Source organism: Berghia stephanieae, chromosome 4 (genome assembly GCF_034508935.2).
Source record: "Berghia stephanieae isolate SIO BIC M18660-M18661 chromosome 4, UCSD_Bste_1.3, whole genome shotgun sequence".
Classification (NCBI taxonomy): domain Eukaryota; kingdom Metazoa; phylum Mollusca; class Gastropoda; order Nudibranchia; family Aeolidiidae; genus Berghia; species Berghia stephanieae.
Window position 1 is genome coordinate 67,030,884 of NC_088363.1, and position 23,110 is coordinate 67,053,993.

Here is a 23,110-nt window from a genome sequence, read left to right on the forward strand (position 1 = left end):
CGAGACACCAGACTCTAAGCGCTTAAATTACAAATTACTTTGGCTGAAACATACTCATTCACACGCACAAGCATACACACACAACACAAACGAGACAGACCTATCTTGCTTCTCATACCATCTACTAAAAACGAAACATATGTTTTAAGCGAACGTTTAAAAGTAGACAGATTATTTTTCACGAATGCTATGTGGTAAGGAGGGTACAGATTTTCGTAAACAGGTGCATGCGTAAGCTACTCAGAATAAAATGGATGGATAGAATAAAAAATGAAGAAGTATGGAAAAGAATACAGCAGAAACCAGTGGGAGAGGAAATAGGAAGAAGACGATGGAGGTGGATTGGACACACGCTTAGAAAGAACGACTCCACTATAACAAAGAAAGTATTGAACTGGAACCCTCAGGGCAGAAGATCAAGGGGCCACGAGGAACATGGAGAAGAATTAAAGAAGCTGATATACAGAGAAGTGGTAAGACTTGGAATGAGATTAAAAAGATAGCTCAGGATAGAGAAGGATGGAAACTGTTTGTCTGTGGCCTATACCCTGACCCAGGGTGAAAAAGGCAATGATGATGATGATGATGATGTGGTAAGACGTTCCAAACAGAGAGTCCGAAATGAGAAAAGGATCTCATTCAAGCATTTTTCCGTATTCGAGGGACAAATATGGTGGAATCACTGGCTGAACGTAGGGGGCTGGGTTTTGGTATCTTTCAATTAGTTCCGAAAGGTAGGAAGGGGCAATACCTTCAAGACAACAATACACTAAAACACAAACTTTGAATTTAATCCTTTTCTCAACAGGCAGCCAATGCAGGTCATGAAGCAGAGGTCTGGCAGAATCGCACATATGCTTCATAAATACTAGTCTGGCAGTGCTGTTTTGAACAATCTGAAGACGTCTCAGATTATATTGCGAAACGCCAAACAACAGAGCATTACAATAATCCAATTTCGATAGTAGGAGGGACACAACCAGGTGTTTGGTCACATCCTCAGATATGAACCGTGTAATGGAAGCAATCTTTTTTAGTTGGAAAAAGAGAGATCTAACCAAATTATTAACCTGATGCTCCATCGACAGTCCAGAGTCTAAGAATGTGCCAAGGTTTTTCACTTTGTTAACAATTTGAATGGAGGCATCCCCCCAGCTTCAAATCTGTTTCACTTTTCAACTTCCTGTTCCCAACATACAGCACCTCCCGTCTTACCATTCAATTTCAGTCTGTTCTCATTCATCCATTTCTTAACACTTTGGATACAATTCTTACAATCGGCTGATACTTCTTATAAATTTCTCGTATTGGAGTCGCAGTGCAATTGCGTATTATCAGCGTATTGGTGGTAAGAAACTTCAGATGATTTTAGACAGAGGGCCAATGTACAGAACAAGAAGAATGGGTCCAAGTACTGAACCCTGGGGAATGATTTCCTCAGATCTATATTCATCCACTGTAATAATCTGTTTACGATTAAACAAATATGACCTAAACCAATCAAGCACTGCACCAGACACGCCGTAAGTGGTTTCAAGACGTTTGAGGAGAAGATTGTGATCAATAGTATCAAAAGCAGACGATAGGTCAAGCAAATTCAGCAAAGAACATGAACCATTGCCTATAACAAAGAGGAGATCATTAACAACCCTACTACTACTACTACTACTACTACTACTACTACTACTACTACTACTACTACTACTACTACTACTACTACTACTACTACACTACTACTATTACTACTACTACTACTACTACCACTACTACTGGCCAACATTGATTTGGTAACTGGGCATAATATTAGATGTAATGGAAAGTATTCTATGAAAACAATATCGATTCAGAGCTGTATGTTCATGCTACAGAAACGAAGATAGGCTCCATGATTGCTTTATAGCTGAGGTTTTTATTTTCTTGTATTTTTTAAATCTCCATTCATTTATGTCTTACAGATGGAACCACCTATGCTCCATTCGTTGACATGAATGCAACCAAATACATCTTCTCTTCTGATCTTTGCAGGTATTGCACTCATTTGAACACATTAGCTTTAGAATATATTAAACTGAGTTCAATGTTTTTGATAAAAAGAAAATTGATAACCTAATGCTATCATGGCTTTCTTTCTGATACTTTACAAGTTTGTTACTTTAAATTTCTATTTTGGATTATTTTCCTCATGTTCCACTTTTATAGAAAAATGGACTCGATCATCATGTGCCAGCAGACTGAGCTGTTTCATTTGTGTGTCAAAAAATTATGAAATATTTTTTTCTGAATTTGAAATGTCGTTTGCCCTTGTCTATCTATACCAGATCTATTGGGATGGACTACACTGAAAAGGTAAAATACCGTGACATCTCCATGTATCGGTATGTTGCCCCAGAGATCCTATTTGGCAATGTGTCCATCAATCCTGACAATGCAGGATTCTGCACTCCCAATGATACTTGTCTGCCATCTGGCCTCCTGAATGTCAGTGCATGTCGTGAGGGTCAGTTATTCATTTTTTATTATTTTTTTACATGTTTTTTTATTTTTTTTTATTTAAAAAAATAATAGTTCAATGGTCATGAGTCTACAAGGATCTTTACAAATGATGTATGACTGAACAAAATTAAGAACCACCGAATGTCAGCATATTGGTTTATGAGACCTGCCTACTGATATGAAAAATTCGTAAAAATTAGGAAATTTCGGTTCCAATTTCATAACTTTATGAGCATTTCCAAGTCATTGAAAATGAAATTTGATTCCAGACTTTATAATTTTAAGGATTTTGAAGTGTCATTTAATCATTGTGAGGGTAACTTGTGTGGCTATGTGGTCTAGTGGTATGACACTCGCTTTCGGATTGGAAGGTCCTGGGTTCGAGCCTCGCTCTGTGCATAGTTGAGTCCTTGGAAAAGACTCTTTACTCACATTCTCTCACCGTACTCAGGTGTAAAATGAGTATCTGGTCGTTTACAGCGTTGTCTTTGTCCGAAAAAAATTGTAACATCGCCAAACAGGCGTCATGTCCTGTCCTAAATGTTGAATGTTGCTGTTGGCCAGGTACCCCTTGTAAAGCGCTTTGAGCATATTTAGTGGATATTGCGCTATATAAAAGCTCATTTTAGCTTGATATAAAATGGTAATTATGTGACTATTATTTTTATCTCCTGAAGATAACGAATTTTAAAATTTTCAAGTAGGCAGGTCTTTTCTTATGTGATTATGATTATGAAATTGTGTTGATCTGCAGTCAGAGGTAGGGTGTAACTTTCTTTTCAACATTTTTGGGATTATATTAAGAATTTATATAAGGAACACAAAGTTCAATAGTAACATAAGACCATAGAAATAAGGAAAGATTTTAAAATCCTGTTATATTTTTCTTTTTAATACTTGGATCATATGACATACTCTTATTTTTGTATATATATGTTATTGTTTGTAATCATGATGATATGCCTTGTAGGTAGGGTACACGAAGCCTATTTGTGTGTGTGTGTGTGTGTGTGTGTGTGTGTGTGTGTGTGTGTGTGTGTGTGTGTATGTGTGGTTTTTGCACTTTTGTTTCATTTATGTCTGTTTGCGTATATTATGTATATATGCTGTAACCAAAAGAAAAATTGCCTTCATGGAAAATATTATTATTATTATTATAATTTTTTTTTTTTTTTTTTTAAATATTATTATTATTATTATTATTATTATTATTATTTAATATTATTATTATTATTATTATTATTATTATTATTATTATTATTATTATTATTATTATTATTATTATTATTATTATTATTAACAGAAGTGGAAAATCTAGCATGTTTTATGTATCCTTCATGGTGTTAGGTGTCCTAATCAAGCTGCAATTGACAGAGCTTTCAATTAAGGAGAATGATATACTTATATATTGGAACTTTTTTTCCCGCTAGGCGCTCCAATTGTCATGTCCATGCCCCACTTCCTTGGTTGTGATCAAGACATTATCGATTCTGTGAAAGGCTTGAGTCCAAACCGGACGGAACACGAAACCTATCTGGATGTTGAACCGGTTTGTTGATGATCTGTTAAGGAATATTTATTGATGATAATGATCATATTAAAGTGCAAAGTGAGCTTGTATTTGACTGGTGGTTTTGGTTTTATATTCCTTCAATTCATTCTTGAATAAAGGTCGATCAAAAACAACAAATGAAATGTAAAAGGAACCAAATTGAATTGATCTCTCACAAAGAATAGTTTTATATATAATATATATATATATATATATTTGAGAAACTTTTGATTAAAGTCATGTAATATTTCATCATATTGTCTTTTTAGTTAGATGTTTAACTTTTCGAAATCTTGGTCAAATTTATTGGCAATCTATATTTTCATATATATTGATGATTATTTGATGTTTTATTTTTGATAAAGATTACGTAATGTACTACAAATAATTAACTTTTTTGTTGTTGATTATGTGTGGATTGGTTACAGTGTCTAGATTTTTATGAAAGAGGTATACATTGAGTCGGTAGCGGTAAGTGGAATAGTCGCATTGAAAATGGAGATACATATCTTGACCCCTTGTATTCTTTACACATTACTACACTTAGTAAAGTTGTGATTAAGTACTAGGCAACAGGCAGTAAAGGATAACTTAGGATTGAATATAAAAAGATAGCTTGCAGGCAACTCAGAATGTATGAATGAAGATTTGGTGGAATAAATATAACACTTTAAAGCTTACAAAGCGTGCTATATACCTGTGAATTTTAATATATAAATCTATAGGTTAATTATTCAGTAATTTTCTTTCAACTCTTTTTTTTTTTTTTTCAGAACACTGGTGTGGTCATGAAGGTTGCGAAAAGACTTCAGATCAATGTTTATGTGAAACCTGAAAAGATGTACACGTGAGTTTGTTAATTTATATTTTAAAATTCCATCTTTATTAAATTATAATTCATTAGCTGTTCTGTCTTTTACAAGTAGTATAGAGTTATACTCATTCAATTATGAGATATTTCAATTACTTTGCGTGATGATAAATTATAGAATTTTCTCAATATGTGTTGTTTTAAAAAAAAAATGTAATTGTGTGAGGTTGAGATCAGTATAAAACTGGAAAAATAGTAGTTCTTTTAGAGCCTTCAGTTCATAGGAGCTGGAGTTGATTACAGTAATCCTATATCTGGAAAATAAGCTTGTGTAAAGATTAATATGCTTGCTCTCGTAAGCTTACCACATTCATATAACTGGGTGGGGTTCCTGGCCTCCCATAGTGGGCAGGGTGGCACTCACTGTGTCTTCTATCCCCCTATATCTGTTTTCCAATTTGCTTTCTGTCTTTGTCTTGGAATGAGATTATACTTGGTTTTGCTCTGGCCCTGGCCGTAGTGCTTGGCTGGGAGGGAAACAGTCAAATGCATTGTTATTGTTTTGGGAGATGATGTTTTTTTCCTTGTAAATCATCTCTCTGTTATCTATTATTATGTTTGTTATTTTGAATATATAATGTAAGCATTTGAGTGTATTCCTCATAGTGGGATCTTGTGCTGGTGTATAGGTGAAACATTTAGGTGATCTCAAACTAAGTACACTGAAAGTATGCTCTTGGAATCTACATCTGTTCCCTATTTGAACCACTCCCCTTTGTCTTACTTTTTTCCTCAAGTTCTTTTTTATTGTACATCTAGAATCTTTTCACTATCCAATTTTCTTCCTTTTTACTGGCACTGATATGACCTTAATGTGTTGCAAGCGCCGTAAAACCCTTAAAAACAAAACAAAACAAACATTCATATAAAGGAACCACATTTTTACTCACTTTATTTTACTATAGATTTTATTGACTCATTTAGACACCTCGAGATTTTGATACTCTCTTCATTTTTTGCATCATTAAAAAAAAACCTGTCTCACTTTCAGTACTTGCATCATATTGACTAGAAACAGGAACTTTTTGTTTATCCCTCTTTATGTCTCTTGTTACAGTGAAATGGCGACCTTACCTGAAGTCTACATACCTATTCTTTGGATTAATGAGGTCAGTGGTTTTTGAAAAAAATTACTATTTTTAGCACTGTTTTGGAGATAATCTCTTTTTTCTGAATAACATAGGAAATATGCTTATTTTAATGCTGTCATCACATAAGAATATAGATTTTAAAAAATATCAGCAAGGCAGTATGAATCTATAGTAACTATAGTCATGTACTGAAGCCATCTTTCTCTTGCTTACTTCATTCGCTGCATGCCCAGCGATCAGTGGTCATCCTGGGGATTCCTCTTTTCGCGCTTAACTCTCGCTTCATTCACTGCGTGTTGGATTTGTCGTGGCTCTGCCTGTCGCGCGTGCCAGTTGTCCAACACACATTCGTGATGTGTTGTCATTGTATGTCTTCACGTACAATTTGACATAATCTGCTATATTTCTTTGTAATAATATCCAACAAACAATTTTCGACATCGCTATTTCTTTGTAATTTACGTTTGTTCGTCTGAACATTGTCAGAAACGTTTTCCGGTGAATTTTTAATGTAAAAGTGAAAAATTAATTTGGGACCTAAATGGGTTTCTTAGTTTTGTTATTTTGCTTTGTTCTGCCGGCTTCCCTCTGAATTCTTAACTTTACTTTGTTTGCAAGAACAAAACTCATTGCGCCACATTCTCCTGAAGACAAAAAAGAAATAGAAGAACAAAATTAAATGATTCTGAAACATTTGCAGATCACGGAAGCGACCTTCACTGGAGAGAAGGCAAAGTCAGCAATAAATTATCAGTCTGTTGAGGGAATCGATGGTCAAAAGAAAATTTCAGACAATTTAGGTAAAGACAATTTACAGGCCTGCTTATTGGTTTTGTGATATGTGACTCGCTTTTGGATCAGAAGGTCCTGGGTTCAAACCTCGCTCAGCGCATAATTGAGGCCTTGGAAAAGGCTCTTTACTCACATTCTCTCACCATACTCAGGTGTAAAATGAGTACCTAGCTGTTAACAGCGTTGTCTATGTCAGAAACAGTTATGATATCCCCTAGCAGGCATCATGTCTTATTGTGTTGCTTTTGGTCAGGGACCCTTTGTAAAGAGCTTTGAGCACCTTTAGTGGATATTGTGCAAGTGAATATTTTTTCTTTTAAATAAAATTGTGTTTGATTTGACAATTTTTTGATTTAAAAAGTAATTCCCTCTTATCAAGATAACAAGATATCTATTTTCCCTTTTTACCTTTATTTTTTTCCACAGAGTGCAGCAATTGATAAGCACAGTGCAGAAGAGTTCAAGGATGGTCTTTTTGGCAAGATCAAGACAATGAATGGAATTAAATTTGCCTTGATAGGGTTGGGTGCATTTGTTATGTTCGTTGTCATGGCTGTGCTGGTTGTGATCAAACTCAGGACGGTAAGGCTTTATTACAATAAGAGTTCTAAAATTTTAGAAATTACAAGTGAAGAGAATATTAATCAATGCAGTGGCTTTGTAATTAATGCAGTTGCATTTCCTCCTCCATTAGTCATTTAATGATGTTTCAAGTTTGTCAGTATCTAAATCTTTTATCTCACATTACATGCCCATTCAGTCATTTAATGTTTCAAGTTTGTCAGTATCTAAATCTTTAATCTCACATTACATGCCCATTCAGTCATTTAATGATGTTTCAAGTTTGTCAGTATCTAAATCTTTAATCTCACATTACATGCCCATTCCATTTGTTTTGTAATGAAAATTTTGTTCCTGGTGTGTTTGTCGATTTTCTTTGTCACAGTAGCTGACTTTTCGCGCAGATCAGCCTGGGTACTCACTGTCTGGCGCGGACCTTGTTTGAGGCAATGTCCGAGCTCGTATTATTTCCTTTTGTTTGTCATGGCATGCTGGTGAGTCTCTGGTCTGTCTTTCCACCCTAATCTGTATTCCTTGTCAGCTGCATAACATCAGGAGTTGAGCTGCAGATGCATGTTCCTCATATCATTAATTTTTATAGGGTTTAGCCAAGTAGCCTTCATTCCGTCTTTCCCACAGTCTCTTTCATGATTGACGGTCGCCCATTCCCCGCCACCTACTGTTTCCTGGCTTGCAGTTATCTATTTCAGGCATTTTTTCTGCTCAAAGGGCCATATTTCATAACAGAGGATCGTCACGTCCTGGGTCATTTGTGTTGATGAGAGATTCTATGGGCCTTAAACAAAGGGATACTAACCCTTTCCCCTAAAACTCTTAATTTTTAAGAAGAATACATGATTACAATCCAATCACAGATAATCATACAGAAGACATGGGCCACAGTCCGACCAAAGAGGGAGTATAGAAGTGTTAAAGTTACACCACTAAGAACAAGTATGAGCTATAGGGGTAGATTAAGAAAAGTAAGGACATACAGAAGACACCACACTACAGAATGAGTGTGAGGTGGGTTGGTGAGGAGCAGAGCGTGTACCACTCACCCGTGGGTTATGTCTCCTGCTTAAGAGGAAGGGGTCCCACCTACTCCCTAGCCCGGTTATACCGCTGGGGACTTGGTTGCGCCCATAACGTACTCAGTGGAAAGAGGGAACACCATGGGAAGGTGATGTTATGGACACAATAATACACGAAAGGCCATATGTAGTAATCTCTGTCCAACAGCCATTTGAGCAAAATTACAAGGGACACATCCCCTTCCTGCCCCCTATGTCAACACCCCAATGAAACAGTAACACACCACTTGCTTGAATGTCAACCTCTTGAAGACCTGAGATGCACATTCCTCCCACCAAATCCAAGCATCAGTAACACACTTTATAGTCACCTGGAACAACTACAAAAGACATCTAACTTCTACGTCATGGCACAAGACCTAAGGGCTAGAGCTCAGGTGGTCGCTGGTTCGGATAAGTAAGTAAGTAAGTAATCTCTGTCAGACAGGATTATGCTGCAATCAATGCACCTGGAAATGAGAGGTGTTGGATTCGAAATGCACATCTATTTCCTTACAGCAAGCGGGACGTCCGACCCAGACCTTGCAGCTCCCCTGATGGGGCGTAAACGTGGGTTGTTTCAGTGAGGTCCCATATAATTGTAGCGTTAAGTACGTCTTATTTCATTCAATGATAAATGAAATAATGTTCCCCTCTGACTTGACTTATTTTACTTCGCTCCTTGTGGAGCATAGGGCCTCTACGAGCGTCCGCCATCTACTGTCCTTGGCCATCTTCTTGGTGGCCTCCCAGGTGAGGCCTGCCATTTTCATTTCTTTTGACAGTGTGCGCCTCCATGTCTGTTTTGGACACCCCACCTTTCGTGTTTTTGTCCCTTTGGGGTTCCACCCAACACGCTCAGCATGCAACATCTACAAATCCGGTATCTGATTCCAACCACTCATCACTTATCTCTCTCACGCCTCTTTTCTCACCCCATCCTTCCCTCCCCTAATCACTTCTTTGATTTTAATACAGTAAAAACCCCAGGACATCATTGCCTAGATGTTGCGTGCATCAGACACTGGTCAAACATGTTTGCATAGAGAACGATGGCAGTACTCTTCTCCGTTTAATACAAGCAAAAGAAGTTTATCAACAAATGCGAAAGTTAAGGTCCATTATGTTAGAGATTTCTGTGTTAGCCTCCAATAGTTTTTGAGAAGGTATTCCACTTCCAAATGAAAGCAAAGAGCTTTTTATCTGAAAATTGAGGAAATGACGATTTTTACTCTTCATGGAAACAAGTCCCACAACATTGGGCAGTTTTTCTCTAATCACAGCTCACATCATACACAGTTTATGGAAATCATAACTTTGTGAATTAATCAAATTGTCCCAATTTGAACTCATACCTATTTACGTCCATAGAAGTGCAGTAGATAATTTAATCTTATCACTCCATATGGCAATAACATGTAATAATAGATTGTCTCTCCTATGTGCTTATTGTATAAAGGCTTCTGTTTTCACCTTTTTGTTGCACTGTTTCATTCCTTGTTTTTATTTAAAAAATAAAGACTTTTCTCTAGTTTCCATGCAACTCTGTGGATTGTTCTTCAGAAGTTATATGTTTACTTGTTAGAGTAACGCTTGTCACATGGAATCAATTTTGTTAAATAAGCAGAATGCCTTTTTGTATTTTTGTGCATTTTCACAATGCATTTTTCAGACATGTTCTGTTGAAGCGATAAGGAAGGTGAGGAATCACTGATTGACAGAAGCAACATTTCTTATTGATGTAGACTTTATCACTCTAATGATAACCCTTTCTTACATTAACACTTTTTTATCATATCAAGTACTGTGGTTTTTCAATCATAACTTGATATAATAAGATACAAATTTAACATGTATCTAAGTAGTATGATAAAAGTCAGTACTAAAATTTAGTAACATAAAAATAAAGACAGTTATGAATATGTGGCAGGGTGAACTTTTATTCAGCCATATTAATTGTCTTCTGTTGACTTCCTGTGTCTATGTGCTCTTTTCAGAAAAAGCTAAAATCAAACTCAAAATGTAAATGCTAAAAAGGATTTTTTTTTTTGGAAGTTGTACTTGAATTAACCCTCTCCTTACCAGCCATTTTCAGAATTTTCCCCAAAACTTCACACCTTCTCAACACAAAAACAGACAATTCTTACTCAAACAGAAAAGCAACAAGCACATTCTAAATTGTTCGACAATATAAGCTCTATCACAGAATGTCATGTTTTTATAGCTATAGCAAAAAGAAATGAAATCTAGATAAGAAAAGTGACGGTTACATCTGCATCGTAACAAAGTGACGATTTTTCAATAGGTGGTAAGGAGAGGGTTAAACGCCATAACCTTCCGCAGGCAGCATTTGTTTGAATAAAACATGTGTGTGATAAGAATAAAGTTTGATGTTAAATTTTCCAAATTTTGACAATTATTCGAGATGGGTTTTGGGATAATTTGATTTATTGAAATAATAGTGTGAAGTGCAAATTTAACATGATTTCACTAACACGACAATATCTTTCCTGTTGATGGCCATCTGAATTTACATGGATGGAAGGTTAGGTTCACGAGATAGGAAATCAGAATTGTAATGACTAAGATATGATCATCATTCATTTGGATATATATCTCCATATCTTTTAGGTTCATAGAATGGAACATAGATTAAATTTTAAAAAGATATATATGTATTTTGTTAAAATGAATATTTATACGATTTAGATGTCTGCAACTGATTGGATTGCAGTTTGATAAGAGCTTTTGCTCTTTCTATAAATGTTACTGCATTACAATTACTTGCATATTGCAAAAAGCCTGATTTTTTGTTGTTGTTGTTTATTCTGTGAGTAGACGAACACTATCCTGAGAAAGAAGGATTATTAAATCGTTTTACGTATATTTGAGGTGATGAATTTTTTTTCATTTGAAAATCGGCAGGTATAATCACATACTTTATCATTTTTACACATATTGGTGATGAATTATGACAACGAAAAGCTGATTAGAGTTAGAATTTTTTTAAAAAGAGTTAAGTCATAAAAGGTAAAATACGTCACTTGCTTGTAATTAAAAATTGTAAAGATATGAAGATAGTGGCCATGATCAAATATGAAGAAAAGAAATGTTTAATGTATGGAGGGCTTTGGTTGCAAACCAGTCAAGTCCAGGCCAAGGATACGTGGTTCTCTAATTTTAGACCAAAATCACTCATCAAACAATAATGCACTATGTCTATAAAATTTGGTTAAAACTATCCAATGACAATGCTTTATTTTGACATGTGGCGAAACTGTTCATTTCCATTGGATTGTTATATTGTCTGTAGTTTTTAAAAATCTCCTGCAACATTGGGTTTTCCAGAGTTGAGCATTTTGCAACCACAAATGCTATTGCTTAAAACAGGATATTTATAGAACAGTTAGTATTGTCAGACCTTTTTAAACATTATATTCTTTGCATGAGTTTTACATACCTGTCTACTTTTATGAATAATCTATAATTGTTACAGTAATTTGGTGGCTTTTATGGACTTACGTAATTGTAAAAATATTACGGATTTTGATTTCACTTTTTTTTTCTTATGTTACTGCAGTGCTATAAGAAGAAAAAATTCATTAAAAGTTATAAATTATAAATGCTATCTTTCAGTTCCAAGTCCGTTCTAGCTAAGTCAATCGCTAACTTGTAATGGTAGCTGTCAACAACTGCAAAAATATCATCCACATCGTCTTCTTCCTTTTAAGTCTGTAACTTCAATTTTGAAGATTCTGCATACCACAGCATGCCTAAATAAAACCTCTATGCCCTCTCGGCACAGCTGCATTGCTGGCAGGCGTTGTGTGACATCACCTACGTTTAGTATTACTGAAATTTGACCATTTATTACTGATGAATTGTGTGTTGGTTATTGATTTTGAAATGTTCAAGTAGGCAGGTATGGTTACAATAGATAGTCTCAAAATATGTATAAAATTTTGTGGACCTCATACTACCCTTTTTTAAGACAGAGCGAAAATTCTGCTGTTCGTCTGCATTGTATTTGTTTAAAGATTTAATCTTGTTTTTATTTCAATTTCAACTGCAATGAGATATTAGCAAGTCTTCAAGTTATGGTTGTTAATAAATCTTATATGAGAGCAACAGTAACATGAAAATAATGGAACTGGATTATTATTAAATTTTTATTGTTTTCGAGCAGTTAAAGTGAATTGCTTTGATAATAATTGATACAATCTGCCAAGGAAGTAATATCTTTTAAATAGATTATCTAATTCTATATGTAAGATTTGAAAGCACACAGTTATTTGTTTTCTCAAGCCATGATTTCATTTTGATTAATTTACAAATGAACAATCATTCATACCCTATTTCTATCTTTCTCTCCTCTCATCTCTCTCTTTCTCTCTCTCTCTCTCTCTCTCTCTTCTCTCGCTCTCTCTCTCTCTCTGGATGGGGACCTATGACCTCCCATGGTGGGCATGAGGTCACTTGGTGTGTTTTCTATCCCCTTACATCTGTTTTCAAAGTCGCTTTCTGTCTTTGTCTCGGAATGGGATTGCTTAGTCTTGTCCTGGCCCTTGATTGGGTCCTTAGCTGGGAGGGAAACTGTCAAATGTTTAATATTAGTTTTGGGAGAGGATTTTTTTCTATGTTATGAATTGTTAGTTATGTCTGATTTGGATATATTCTATAAACATTTGAGTATATTCCTCTCAGTGGGACCCTGTGCTGGTGTCTGGATTAGACTTTAAGGTGATCTCAAACTAAGTACACTGATAGTGTGCTCTTGGAATCTGCATCTCTTCCCTATTTGAACCAAGCTTCTTTGTCTTACTTTTTCTAGGATGCATTTATATGTAATTCTAGAATTTTTTTATCATCCCATTGTCTTCCCTTTTACTGGTGCTGAAATTACCTCAATGTGTCACCAGCACTGTAATACCCTTAAAATCAAAGCAAACATCTTTCTCTCTCTCTCTTTCTGTTGTTCTCTCTAAAAATATGAAATGGAAATGTAAAGATAAATTAACTTACCTGTATCAAATCGAATTTTGATCTGAGTGCCTTGTTTGATATTGATAACAAAAATGGAAGCGTTGTCACGAACTATTATTATTATTTCATTATTTTATAAAGCTTTGTTATGGTGATATAAAAAGTGTTACCTTACCTTACATACTGCGTCTGCTATCCCCCTATATCTGTTTTCCAACTAGCTTTCTGTCTTTGTCTTGGAATGAGATTACTTGGTTTTGTCCTGGTCCTGGCTGGAGTCCTTTGCTGGGAGGGAGACAGTCAAATGTATAGTTATTGTTTTGGGAGATGATATTTTTTTCCTTGTAAATCATCTCTCTGTTATGTATTGTTATAATTGTTATTTTGACTGTAAAATGTAAACATTTGAGTGTGTTCTTAGTGGAGACCTGTGCTTGTGTCTGGATGAGACATTTGGTTATCTCAAACTAAGTACTTTGATGGTGTTCTCTTGGAATCTACATCTGTTCCCTCTTTGAAACAATTTCCCTTTGTCTTACCTTTTCTTGGGTGCTTTCATTGTAATTCTAGAACTTTTTACTATCCCATTATCTTCCTTTTTACTGGCGCTGATATGACCTTAATGTGTTGCAAATGCCGTAAAACCCTTAAAAACAAACCAAACCTCTGGCACTGATTTTTGGATGGTGTTGTGTCTCCGAACTTGTCCCTAATAGTTCAGTTTTCTCATTTTAACTTCTGCCAATAGTTTTCTAGACCTTTGGCCTGCATCAATAAGAACATGAATGTTTGATTTCTTTCTGGCCCATAGTACTCTCAGAATTCTACGGTAACCCACCCACATCTCAAAGGCATCAATTTTTCTTTCTATCTCCTTTGTTATGGTCCGTGTTTCATAGGCATACAGGAATGTGGGCCATATGTAACATTTAGCCATATGCACTTTTGTTTTTGTTGATAGTTTTAAGTTAGTGAGGATTTTTCTCATTTTCATGAAGTTTGTTTTGGCAATGTTGATCCTTCTTTTGACCTCTGCAATAGATCTGCCATCTTCTGGGATGTACTGGCCGTATACGCCTGTACTTTTGCTTTTCCGTCTGTTTATCTTCTGCTCGTGTGGATACCATTATTTTAGTTTTCTGTTATTAATTTTCAGTCCATAATTATTACTTATTTTGTTGGTCTCATCTACTAGTTTCTGCAGGTCTTTGTTTGTTGCCAGTAGTTCTGTATCGTCTGCATATCTCAAGTTATTGATGTTTCTTCCATTCACAACTACGCCGTGCATCAATTCTATTTCTCTATATAAAAATTCTGTATATAAGTTGAAAAGGCACAGTGAGAGGACACAACCTTGTCGGACACCCCGCTTGATTTCCACAGGGTCAGATATTATATTCCCACTTCTTATTTTGGTATTTTGGGTCCAGTACAGATTTGCTCTAATGACAGTGTCATTGTCATTTATATCTATTTTTCTTAAAGTGCTAATCAGCTTTTTGTGGTTTACACTGTCAAATCCTTGGAGTAATCAATAAAATATGCGTACACTTCTTTTTGGACTTACAGGTGTCTCTCAATCAAGATTTTGAGGTTGAAAATTGCTTCTCTGGTTCCGTTATTGGTTCTAAATCCTGCTTTCTCTTCACTGACTTCAGCATTTATTTTATCCTTTATTCTTCTCAGTATGATATTTAGAAGCAGTTTCAATACGTGGCACATCAGACTTATTGTTCTGTAGTTGGAAAATTCTACTGCATTTGCTTTCTTTGGAAGGAGTATAAATACTGATGTTCTTAATTCTTCTGGTATATGGGTGCTTTTGTAAATCATGTTACACAGCCCTGTGAGAGTGTCGATGCCAAGTTCTCCTAGCCGTTTTAACATTTCTGTATTAATGCCATCAATGCCTGCTGCCTTTCCTTCTTTCATTATTGCCAGGGCTGATCTCTTTTCAAATTTCATTATTATATCTGGTCCCTTCTTATATGTGTGCATCAGCTTTTCATTTCTGTTGTCCTGAAATAGGTGTTCCCAATCTTTTGATAATTTCTTCTTCTTCGAATATCATATTTCCGTTAAGAGTCTTTCATACAATTTCCTCGTCAAAGTGTTATATGAATATAAATGTCCATTGCTTCAACAAAGAGCACAATACTAAATGTTTCCATTCTCTTTTTTGAAGCTGTCATGTTCATATTTTGTTTATTACTTAATCCTGTCCACAGCTTCTAGAAGCTTCTGAGTGGGGTATTTTGACATCCCATGGTGGCGTTTTCTTTTCCAGGTTGCTTTCTGTCTTTGTTTTGGGATTACTCAGTTTTATCCTGGCTCTGAAATGAATCATTGGCTTAGGGGAGACAGTCAAATGAATAGTGTTAGTTTTAGGAGGTGGTGTTTCTTTTCCTGTAAATCATCTTTCTTATGTTTCTGTTACAGTTTGTTTTTTCTTCAAAAATATATTTTATAAACATTTGAGTATAGTCCTCTTAGTGGGATCCTGTGTTTGTGTCTGTATGAGAATTTAGATGATCTCAAACTAAATACACTGATAATATGCTCTTGAAGTCTACTTTTGTTCCCTATTTGAACCAGTTCCCTTTGTCTTGTTGGGTGGGGTTCCTGGCCTTCCCATAGTGGGCAGGGAGGTACTTATTGTGTCTTCTATTCCCCTATATCTGTTTTCCAACATGCTTTCTGTCTTTGTCTTGGCTCTGGCCGGATACCCTGGCTGGGAGGGAAACAGTCAAATGTTTAGTTAGAGCTTTGGGAGATGAGATTTTTTGTCTTGTAACTCATCTCTCTGTTATGCATTGTATTAATTTTTGTTATATATATATATATATATATATATATATATATATATATATATATATATATATATATATATATATATATATATATAATAATAATGATAATAATTTGTAAACATTTGAGTGTATTCCTCTTAGTGGGGACCTGTGCTTGTGTCTGGATGAGACTTTTAGTTTTAGGTGATCTCAAACTAAGTACACTGATTGTGTGCTCTTGGAATTACATCTGTTTCCTATTTTAATCAATTACCCTTTGTCTTACTTTTTCTTGGGTGCCTTAATTGTTATTCTTGAACTTTTTACCATCCCATTTTCTTCCTTTTTACTGGCGCTGATATGACCTTAATGTGTTGCAAGCACCGTAAGAGCCTCAAAAACAAGACAAAAAAACCTTTGTCTTGCTTTTTTCTTGGCTGTTATTCATGTATTAAATGTAGCATTTTTTTTGACAATCCCATTATCTTCCTTTATACTGGTGCCATGGTAATATTACCTAAATGCATCGCAAGCTCAATAAAAACCCTTGAAAATATTTTTTTTTTATTATTTAAAAAATAAACAGGCTGGCAGCCGAGTATTCACTTTGACTTGTAACTATTGACTTTTTTTTCTTCACAGACTGTCAAGTACCAACGATTTGGAGTCAACTCTGATGAGAGTGATTTAGTGATCACTTAAAGGAATGGAATTGGACCTAAGGAAACCTTTATGCAAGTCTTGTCAATTTATTTACGCTGAAACGCTGAAATTGCTGACTTTACTCAAGCTTACTTTTTCTTCACCAGTGTTGAATTGGGGAAATGTTCCTAAATGACTCCCATAGTGGGCAGGGAGGTAATAACTGTGTCTTCTATCCTTCTCTATCTGTTTTCCAACATGCTTTCTGTCTTTGTCTTGGAATGAGATTACTTGGTTTTGTCCTGGCCCTGGCCGGATACCCTGGCTGGGAGGGAAACAGTCAAATGTAAATCATCTCTCTGTTATGCATTATTATATGTTAATTTGAATCTATAATGTAAACATTTGAGTGTATTCCTCTTTGTTGGATTTTGTGCTTGTGTCCGGATGAGACTTATAGGTGATCTCAAACTATGTACATTGGCGGAATCTATGTCTGATCCCTATTTGTTCCCAGTTCCCCTATGTCTTACTTTTTCTTTGGTGCTTTAATTGTAATTCTAGAACTTTTTACTATCCCATTTTCTTCCTTTTTACTGGCCCTGATATAACCTAAATGTGTTGCAAGCGCCTTAAAACACTTAAAAACAACAAAAACATACAGCTCCTAAATGATGCAATATAAAAAGTGAATAACCGTTTTGTATCAATACGAAACCTTTACAATACAATTCCATAATTTTTCTGTTATTTTTTTTTCGACCTCATGCTTTTATTATTTTTCCTCCGGTAAAAATGCTTTCTCTTTATCCAATTGATCTGATCTATGATTTATCGTCATATTTACAAATTCTCCTGTGCACATTAGTTTACTGATTTAGTATTTAATGTTTCTCAAGTTCAAGAATATATTTATGAACATGAATTTACTTTTTAAAAGGCAAAATACATCTATTTATCAATTATTATGATATTTATAATATAAAGTTTCTTCGGTTTGTTCTTGATTTCTTCTTGAAAAGAGGAGGGAAAATATTATTTTCTATCAGAGATTATTTTTCTCATTAGAATCCTTTACGAATGATCTGTTCTATTTATTATTTATCATAATATATAGTGATTCTCCTTTATCAACATTTACAATCTTGTGTTTTATTAATGGTATGCAATTATTTCCCAAGTATATGAACGCATTTAGAGCATTAAATTTTGCAGAGATTTTTCCTTTTATTTATCAATAGTTAAGACAGTTCTGCACATTTTTTTACATCCTTTTAACTTTTTATTATTATTATTATTATTATTATTATTATTATTATTATTATTATTATTGTTATTTCTATTAACTTTTTAATATTATTTTTTATTACCGTTCTTTTTTATATAGTGTGTCTTTTTAGATTTGAAATAATTGCTTCATTAATTTGGCAAACAGGGATGACTCTTTTCTTTACTTCTCTGGTTATTATCATTACTGATTATTTATTTAATCATTGTTTCTGTAATTGTGATGTTTACATAGTTTCATTTGTATAAGGAGACTTGCAATCTGAACACAAGCAAATGTGATCTTATTGTTTTATTTTTGTTGCCATTATTATCAATGTTAATTATCAAAAAAAACGTGCCAGCTATGTTGAAATATGTGTTTTATTTCTTCTGTATTTGTATTGTGTATCATCAATGTAACCTATACTTTTGAAATTACTACAACTTTAAAAGTCACGTAGTTAGTATATTAAAACTGTTATTTGTCCTTGTTTTACAATCAACTTATACAGTTTTTAAAATGTTTATGCTTTTGAATTTCCAGTGATATATCTTAAGACTGATTTTTCTATTGAAATTGACAACATGAGTGCTTTATTTATAATTGCATTAAGCTTTAGACATTTACAACATTAGTGCAGCTTTAATATCGCAATAAATATTATTTATTTTAATAGTTATGTTGCATATTTCTTTAATGGCATTACGTTTATAAACGTTTCTCTCAGGGTATCGGTTCCTCTCCTCAGCATTACCATAATGTAGATAATCTCTTTCTGTTGTTTATATATTGAGATACAAATTTGTATGAATGTAGATAAAAGTACCAATGGAAAGAATTCAAGAGAGAGCTAGCAAATGAATTGTTTCAGACAACTGATCTATAGACAGGGTTTTACTCATGTAAGTGCGATTTGTACAGTGATGTCCAAAATGAATATAATAGCTGGACTGCTTTTGCTCTTAACTACAACCGTTTATATTTCGAAATAAAGGCCATACTTCGATCATCTGAGGAGCAAAAGTGCCATGGTACTGTTAACTGTTAGAACTGCAAGTAAGGATAATTTTTTATAAACGAATTCTCTATTATCTCTCACTCTTTTTTGGCAGCCTGATTAATACCTTGTGTGTTTAAAACCCATTTAGAACCAATGACCTCGAGAAGTCGGGAGAGCGGTTCAAGATAGGCAGGATGTTTGATACCACTTTTTTTTTAGTTGTCATAACAGTATGGTCGAGGGTTCGAGCCCCCATACCCGCAAAATCTTTATTCTCTATAATCATCCTATTGGACATGAAGAAATATGAAATTATCCAAATTATTTTAAAGTTTGCAAAGTCTGAAAGTTATCTACACATACATGAAAATCCTCAGTACATTTGGATATGATTTTTTCAAGGATTGCTCTGACTAGTGTTTGAGGCAAAACTTAACTTAAACCTGAGCTGCACACTGATGTTTCTGATCTGAATATCTCAATTTTAATGATATGCTAAGTTTGGTGTATGTGTGTGTATTGTTTTTTTTTTTTTATGAAATACTTTGTCTTATCATAAAAAGCTGTATGGTTACTCCATAAAATTGTTTAACATTGACAGCGAGTTTCATTGAGTTTTATATGTTTAATTGGCCTCAGGGATCCTTATAAAAAAGTTTTATTTCAATTCACAGTGCCTTAAATGAAATATTGGTTACAATTTATTTCTGCATAATCATGTGTAAAATTTTAAGTGTCCAAGAACAAAATGTTATAAAGAAATAACAAACAAAAAAGAATGGAAGAAGCTTTGGTTCATCTTTTTCTTTGCTGGTCTATGGCCTTGATTTCTCCTGTACCACCCTATATTCTTTTCTGTTCTACCACCCTATATCATCTATCCTTTTGGGGTTCCTGACCTCCCATAGTGAGCAGGGAGGTACATGCTTTGTCTTCTACCCTCCTTTATCTGTTTTCCAACTTGGTTTTGTCTTGGCTCTGGCCGGATACCCTGCCTGGGAGGGAAACAGTCAAATGAATAGTTAGCTTTGGGAGATATATCTTTTTTCCTTGTAAATCATCTCACTGTTATGCACTATATTGTTTTTCCTTTTACGGATGATGATTTGTAAACAATTGAGTGTGTTCCTCTTGGCAGGGACCTGTGTTTGTGTCTGGATGAGACATTTAGTGATCTCAAACTAAGTACACTGATAGTGTGCTCTTAGAATCTACATCTGTTCCCTATTTGAACCAATTCCCCTTTGTCTTGTTTGTTCTTGGGTGCTTTAATTGTAATTCTAGAACTTTTTACTATTCCATTTTCTTCCTTTTTACTTGCGCTGATATGACCTAAATGTGTTGCAAGTGCCGTAAAACCCTTAAAAACAAACAAACATCATCTATCCTCAAACTATTTCTTTTCAAATATGTAATGGAGAGATGATTAGCATGGGAAAAAGTATTGTCTATCACCAAGAATTTAAAAAAAAAAATTATTTATATCTATATGTATATGCTATATATTCATCTGACTAATGTCAAATTTTGTCATTAGATTATTTGAAATAATATTTCTTACGTACCACTGTGAATATAGCCCTGTTGGAAAAATCTTGTGGCACTGGCAGGGTGGGACTTATCAATGGGTTCAGGCTAGCTACAAAATAGATTGTTCTTGGATCTACTTCTGATCGACCTTGTTACCTTTGCCTTACTTTTTTTTCTTAGATGCTTGATCTGTCTTTTGACTATTCTACTGTTTTCGTTTTGAAAGGGGCTGAAATGATTTTGAAAGTGCAGTTAAGGCCAAAAAAACCCAAAAAAACCCATTGAAAGCAGACATCACTTAAAAAAAAAAAAATACATTATCAATAATTAACAACGTCATTACAAATTCAGCATATTGATATTGATAATTGCCCTCATTGATTAAATAAATATGTTGATATCAATATCAAACCTTCCTGTCTCAATATGTTCATGTGAAGCAGCTTTATTTGCCTATGCATGCCTCTGTCAAAATAACACAAACTTTGCTGTTTCGGTGGGTGGTTGGATAGGAGCATCACCCTTGAATCATATACCTATGATGTTCGCATGGGTGTACGATCCGATAGTGATGTCGTTTCTTCTCTTTACTAGCCTATCCTGCTTCTTTGGTTTGTGATTGTATTTTTGACAGGGGATATTTTTTTTCCTGTAAATCTTCTGCCTGTTTGTTCTTGGTTATTTATAATTTAGCTTATGATATCTTTAGGTTATGATTTTGATTTACATTTGTACTATTTTTGTTAGATTGCTTGTTTTTTTTGTTTCAGCGGTCTCTCATATAACCTCAATTGTGTTGGAAGAGACCTAAAGCAACAAACAAACAAAATTTGCTGTTTCGTGTAAGCAAGAGTTCATATGCTGAGGCATAAATAACAATGTGAAATTGAATGTAAAATTCAATTTTATTACGAAAACATATAGAATGGACGTTTCTGGATTCCCCTTTATCAACAAACAAGATGAATGAAACACCACAGATGAATCAGATGATTGTAACGTCCATTCTATCTGTTTTTGTAATTAAATTGGAGCTTATATTCAATTTCACATTGTTATTTATTTCTTCGAGCAGCAACATTTACATATGCTGAGGCAACACTATACACTCCGTAACTGCAACACTATACACTCTGTAACTGCAACACTATACACTCTGTAACTGTCTGTGCTGAGTTGGATGAAAATATTTATTCTTTTTTCAAGTATATTTTTATTTTTTCAATGCTGAAAGTGAATCAAAAGTGACCATCTCCTATATAGGGCATTGTGGGATAAAACTATCGGGGTCGCTTGCTATCTAGATGGATTGAGTACTTTTGTGCACAAAGGGTGATATAAAATCATGGGTTGGGAATAACAGTATGTCATTGGGGTATGGCCATTGTTATGTTGTTTTTTTTTGTTTTTTTTTGAGGGATGATTTGTTTTTTTCTCGTCAAATCATCTTTGGATTATATGTCTTATGTCATTATGGTGATGCATTTCTTCTATCGTCTATTCTGTTTCCCCTTTTATCTAAGCCTGTCATCTTACTTTTCTTGATGCTTTGTGTTGCAAGTGCTGTAAAATCTCTAAAAACAAAGACATATAATATATTTTAATGTCAGATCTACAACTTATCATCTTCTGCTAAAATGACCTATAAGTATTGCAAGCACTGCAAAACCTCTAAAAACAAACAATATCCAGTTGAGATGCTGATCTTTGCCTAAGAGTAGGTACAGTAGAGCCTACCTCTGTTCTCTCTTTGCTGGATGCCTTACTTTCTTTTCCCAGCACTTTATTGACCCAAATGTGGTTACACAATTTTAATCAACATATCATGCCTCATCAAAAGTAACTAAAAATTGCAACCCATTAATTATTCAATGTTCCCCGAGATGGTTAAATATGTATACAAAATTAGATAAATGGAATGGATCATATTCTCAACGAGATATTTTTATTAATGACCCTATCTGTTTATTTAAAAGAACAAGATGATTCCATTTTTCATTCACAATTTTGATTTTGTAACATTGAGAGAGAAAAAATTCCATTTTATAATGTTATGAGGAATGCTTTAATGGTCACCGGTGTGAATGGTGAATTTTATTGGAGCACATTTCATATTGTTATAGTGAAAGATTGATTATGAACTTGCTTTGTCTTGAAACTGTTGAGAGTCACTTGCCCTCACTGCAGCCAAAATTGAGATCACCGTTTTATAACGGAATTAGAAGCCCTAATATTTCAACAAGCTTCCCTATACAGTCAACAACGTATTATTAAGATAATTTTTCAACTGTCTATTTTTTTTTCTTTTATACCAGCCTGAAATTTTCACTTCTTGAAATTCTCCTGTTATCATTTTAAGAGAGTTACTTTGAATTTAGATAATTTTGTTGATTTAAAGTCAAGACATCAAATGTCTCAAAAGCTTAAAAATGGCCTTCTTCAATCAATAATAAGCTTTCAGTG

General features: G+C 34.4%; 1 protein-coding gene across 3 annotated transcripts in view; it reads left to right on the plus strand.

Moving 5' to 3' along the window:
* Nucleotides 1–20,592, plus strand: part of LOC144971076 (lysosome membrane protein 2-like) — a 67,838-nt gene extending 47,246 nt beyond the window's left edge. For 2 of the 3 annotated variants that reach the window (XM_078911424.1, XM_078911423.1), the window contains exons 8-14: nucleotides 1,956–2,025; nucleotides 2,319–2,497; nucleotides 3,924–4,042; nucleotides 4,819–4,892; nucleotides 5,974–6,025; nucleotides 7,226–7,381; nucleotides 16,848–17,186. In XM_078911424.1, the coding sequence (XP_078767550.1) occupies nucleotides 1,956–2,025; nucleotides 2,319–2,497; nucleotides 3,924–4,042; nucleotides 4,819–4,892; nucleotides 5,974–6,025; nucleotides 7,226–7,381; nucleotides 16,848–16,907 (710 nt within the window). In that variant the 3' untranslated portion in view covers nucleotides 16,908–17,186. Of the gene's footprint in view, nucleotides 1–1,955; nucleotides 2,026–2,318; nucleotides 2,498–3,923; nucleotides 4,043–4,818; nucleotides 4,893–5,973; nucleotides 6,026–7,225; nucleotides 7,382–16,847 lie in introns of all 3 variants that reach the window. The other variant, XM_078911421.1, reaches the window with a different exon arrangement.
* The last annotated feature ends 2,518 nt before the right edge of the window (nucleotides 20,593–23,110 follow it).